The sequence below is a fragment of the Berghia stephanieae genome, chromosome 3 (assembly GCF_034508935.2).
Source record: "Berghia stephanieae isolate SIO BIC M18660-M18661 chromosome 3, UCSD_Bste_1.3, whole genome shotgun sequence".
NCBI classification, from domain to species: domain Eukaryota; kingdom Metazoa; phylum Mollusca; class Gastropoda; order Nudibranchia; family Aeolidiidae; genus Berghia; species Berghia stephanieae.
Window position 1 is genome coordinate 41,970,494 of NC_088362.1, and position 5,000 is coordinate 41,975,493.

At 33.2% G+C, this 5,000-nt stretch overlaps 1 protein-coding gene across 1 annotated transcript in view; it reads left to right on the forward strand.

Moving 5' to 3' along the window:
• Nucleotides 1-5,000, forward strand: part of LOC144967752 (uncharacterized) — a 14,666-nt gene that overhangs the window by 4,087 nt on the left and 5,579 nt on the right. The window contains exons 2-4 of the mRNA XM_078905343.1: nucleotides 2,111-2,225; nucleotides 2,972-3,087; nucleotides 4,536-4,568. Of these exons, the coding sequence (XP_078761469.1) occupies nucleotides 2,111-2,225; nucleotides 2,972-3,087; nucleotides 4,536-4,568 (264 nt within the window). The remainder of the gene's footprint in view (nucleotides 1-2,110; nucleotides 2,226-2,971; nucleotides 3,088-4,535; nucleotides 4,569-5,000) is intronic.

Below are 5,000 nucleotides of genomic sequence, written 5' to 3' on the forward strand. Positions count from 1 at the left end.
ATTGTTTAGTTAAATGTCAAAAACCTTCAACAAGTGAGCAATTTCATAAAATTGCAGTCTTAATGATCTTTGTATTAATTTAAGAGCAACTTGCATAATAATAAATAACTACAAGAGTAACGATTTTGATTATTGCAAAAATATGTGTGCGTATGATTAGATGTATGTTCTAAGCTCATGCCAAATATTATTTCTCTCGTGAAATTTGCAATGCCCGTATCCAAGGAGTTACCTTTGCCCATTGATTCGACAGTGCGGTAAATAGGTGCCTCAACTTCAAAGTCGATGTCTTCAAAACTTTTTTTTTTTCATTCTCTCTACTTCAATCGGTCATATCCTGGCTATGAATAACCAGAATTTTATAAATTTGGTATGTAATGTTTAGTCATAAAATAAGCTTTGATTAGGCACCAAAAATAATTGAGAATCCCGACTTAATACCGTTTCGAAACGAAGTTAGGTGTGTTTTACCGACGGTGGTCATCGGTCATATGGGTGACTAATTATTGTAACGCATCTCGGGGTCAACTTTTCCCACCCTTAGTATCACTTCTCATCCAACTCAAGCCATATGGAATGTAAATGATATTTGATGTAATACAGCACTAACTGCGTCCCAGAAATACTTATTAATATATCCCTTTAAACTAAGGTTCGAATCCTTTCAAATGGTACGCATTAATCATCCTTTTTGGGTTGCAACAGTAAACGTTTCACCCCAGTCAATAATTTTGAAATGATTCATAGATTTTTTTTTAACCTCCCTTCACTCGACTTTACATACATTCATTGATTATCAATAAAGTAAACACACGCTGTTATGTAATCCCATATCCAACGTTTATTTATTAATAAACGATAAAATGTATGTAATTCAAAAATCTAATACTATTATTTTATTATCAGTACTATGTAACAATACTAATTTATTCCGAGGTCAACTTTTTTGGGGTTTTCCATTGTTTATTTTCTTTGTCTAATTGATTTTTGATACCTTTTCAAAACGTTTAGGTCATACCCTTTGCTATTTTTACCTAAATGACATCGCTCTGAATCGAAAATCTATTTTTAGCCCGGTGTAGTGACATGATCGATTTTGGTAGATATTTGATGACATGTTACAAACTTTTACAATTTTTACAAATGATCCTACATCGTAGGATATGAGGCCACTCGACAGGTTGAAAGAAAGGAAAGGATTGTCTCAGTCCTATTGTGTCAGCAGCTGATATGACTTACAAGTGCTGTGTTACAAATACCAAACTTCACGATGTAACTGGGCTAAAAATAGATTATTGAGATATGTGAATCGATATAATTTCAACCTTTTGTTTTTGTAGGCGCCAATTTTGATTAAATCACTTTCTGTCGGCCATATTGATATGACGTCACGTCCTTCGGTCATATTTGATGATTGCATCATCAAGTACCCATCAACCTAGTCATGGACTATAAATAGATTATCGATTAAGATCGATTGGATTTGGAGAAAAAAAATAAGAAAAATAAAATAAAATTCCCTTTATTCATCCCCAAGGGGAAATTTGTTTCTCGGGTTTATTCCAAGCAAGAGAAGACTGGAATAACCCAGGGGTCAGACGCAGTGCAGCGCCGCAGCTAGGGCGAGGTAACTTGCTCAAGGCCTCACAGTGCAACGGCGGGTGATCGGTACCTTTCGGGTACGAAGCAAAGACCGTCCCACTGAGCCACGCTGCCCCCTGGTATAATAAAAATAACACTTGATATGATCTTAAAATGCTGACAACAATATCATCAAATATCCTAATAACAAAACAAACAAACAAGGGAAAACCTCCAACGATTGACCTTCGAATAAAATAGTCATGTTATGAAGAGGCCATGTTTTAGAGGTCAAAGTCCGTGGTTTCCCCATCATAAAATAGAAGAATCATTAATAAGCGCGTATTGTTGGAGATTCGGACCACATTAAATTACTACTCTCATGGTAACTGTAATCGAGATTTTATGCCAAAATTGCGGGCAACAAGAATAATTCAGTTGACAGAATAAGTTTAATCATTATCTTGTGTTTAATGTTCTCATTGTGACCGTGTAAATAATAAACAATCCATCTACTTTCTTTTTCCAGAGCGTTTTGGAATTGTGGAGAGCGCATGTGGCATGAAGGAACCAGATGATTGCATGGGAATTGACTATAGCGATATCGAATCGCTACTAAATCAAAACCTAGAAGATCAATGCTTGTAAGTTGTATTTTATGAGTTTATGTGTTTGAGCGTAGCCATCGTTATGTTATAGCCTGACACTGCAATCCAAAAGGACTGGCAGTTTGACGTCATTATATGGAATTTGCAACGCCTAGTGAGTTGTCGTTAGTAGAGCTCATGGAAACAAGTTATTTATTTGGTTGAACTATTGAATACAACTCACGATTTGTTTTCTTTTGTGGCAAAAGACTGGCATTTTGACGTCATTTTTTGTCAGGCCATAACTTTACGAAGGCCACGGTTTGAGTCGACATGCAGTTATTTGCAGGCCTGATAATCAATAGTAGTAGTAGTAGTAGTAGTAGTAGTAGTAGTAGTAGTAGTAGTAGTAGTAGAAGTAGTAGTAAAGTTGATGTTGTTGTAGTCAAAGTAGTAGTAGTAGTAGTAGTAGTAGTAGTAGTAGTAGTAGTAGTAGTAGTAGTAGTAGTAGTAAAGTTGATGTTGTTGTAGTCGAAGTAGTAGTAGTAGTAGTAGTAGTAGTAGTAGTAGTAGTAGTAGTAGTAGTAGTAGTAGTAGAAGTAGTAGTAGTAGTAGTAGTAGTAGTAGTAGTAGTAGTAGTAGTAGTAGTAGTAGTAGTAGTAGTAGTAGTAGTTCTAGTTGTAGTAGTTATTATTGTTTTTGTTGTTGTTGTAGTGTGAGAGTTTGGGCCATGGGTTCATGGTATTATGGAATTATGGAAATATTACACCTTACATTTCAGTTTAATTTTTGTTAATCATCAGACGTATTCCAGCTTCTCGAGCCTGCCTACAGAATTTAGACAAACGGTGTGAAAGACGCCCAGTAAGGAACTCTATTGCAAGGTACATGGAAAAGCTCAGGATGAGAGAATTGAAATGTAAGTTAACATTGTGAATTGCCGCCTCATTTTGCTATACATGACGGAGTGAAACAGGTTCTCAGTAAATGTATTTGAATTTTAAATGATCAGATAAAATGTGAAAACCTGCATCTACATCTCGTGTCCAAAATTGCATTGTTTTTCGAGGAGGTAGGTCATGGGAAAGAATATTTTATTATGCACTGTAAAGAATTGATATTGATGATGATAATGATGATGAGGATGATGATGATGATGATGATGATGATGATGATGATGATGATGATGATAATAAGAATAATAATAATAATAATAATAATAATAATAATAATAATAATAATATGATAATAATAATAATCATCATCATCATCATAAAAATAATAATGATAATGATAATAATAATAATAATAATAATAATAATAATAATAATAATAATAATAATAATAATAATAATAATAATAATAATAATAATAATAATTAAAATAATGATAAAAATAATGATGATGATGATGATGATGATGATGATGATGATGATGATGATGATGATGATGATGATGATCATGATGATCATGATGATGATGATGATCATGATGATGATGATGATGATGATGATGATGATATGAAATTTAATGGGCAAGATAGGCTAAGGCCATTCAATGCCCATGATGCGTCCGCAAGTCAGCATAGCACATCAATTTTAGCAATGACACTAAGAAAACAATAAAATGATCTATCTAGAAATTATATATAATATGTAAGTTTTGCATCATAATTAAATGTCAACGTCAACGATATCAAATGTTACAAAAATCAGTATTTACATGTCATTAGTCATAATCACACATAACATGAGACAGCTCATTGTAAATTCCATTTTTAAAAGAGCTGACTGTATCGGAATCAGTGTTCGTCAATTTTGTGAATCCTTCATCATGAACATAATAAACATGAGATGGATTATATCTACCCATATGCAAGAACTTGCATTTTGAAATATTGAAATCCATTTGGCAACCATTTGCCCAATGGAATATCGAACACCAGGCATTTTTGGAAAATCTCACGTTTATTAATTATAATAATAACAAGCATAGGTGCCCGTTCAATGATAGGTTGATCAATAAAGAATTTAAAAATCAAGTGTTGATGAAAAAATGAACTGAACTCATTGTCTATTGTCTAATTTATAGATAATTACATTTTAACGTCTTAAGATAACGCCACGGCGTCAAATTTTTCTTCACTATAAATGTATACATATTATTCATATGACGACTGAGAGGGGTTGTCATCACAAGATAGCATAGCAACAGGTTTGAAAAATAGCAACTCATCGTTCCCTAAAGCTAATATCCCATTGAGACTTAATCTCGTTCTACAGTAACGTGACACATCTTTACATTTCTATCGAATTTCGGATGATTCAACATGTTATTATTATTAGTTTCTATTTGCCCTTTTTTCAGGTCTTGAGAAAGGATATCCCACAAAAGACTCTGGTGAGGGTTATTTTTTCTTTCTCTCTTTAAAAAAAGTCAACTGACCCATAAAATCACCACAATCCCGGGTCAAAGTGCTTGAGAATGTCTTTTGTTTATGTTGTCTTTACGGCGTCGTGTGTTTTATTTTATTTTATTTTATTTATTTATTTATTTATTGACGCCTCCACATTGACTCGTAACTGATTCGCCCTTTTTTGTTTTTGGAGGAGATTATTTGAAATGGGGGTGCATTCTTCATTTTTTCATTTTAAAAATTTATTTATTTATTCATTTTTATGTTATTTCTGACTGACTGACCTAGCTTTGGGATCTTTCGAAACATCGTTTTTCTAATTGTCATATTCGATTACTGGAAGTTTAACCCTTAACCAATATGCTAAAAATGATGGTGTCTGTATTCGAAGAAATTTTGACGATAGAATAGATAGT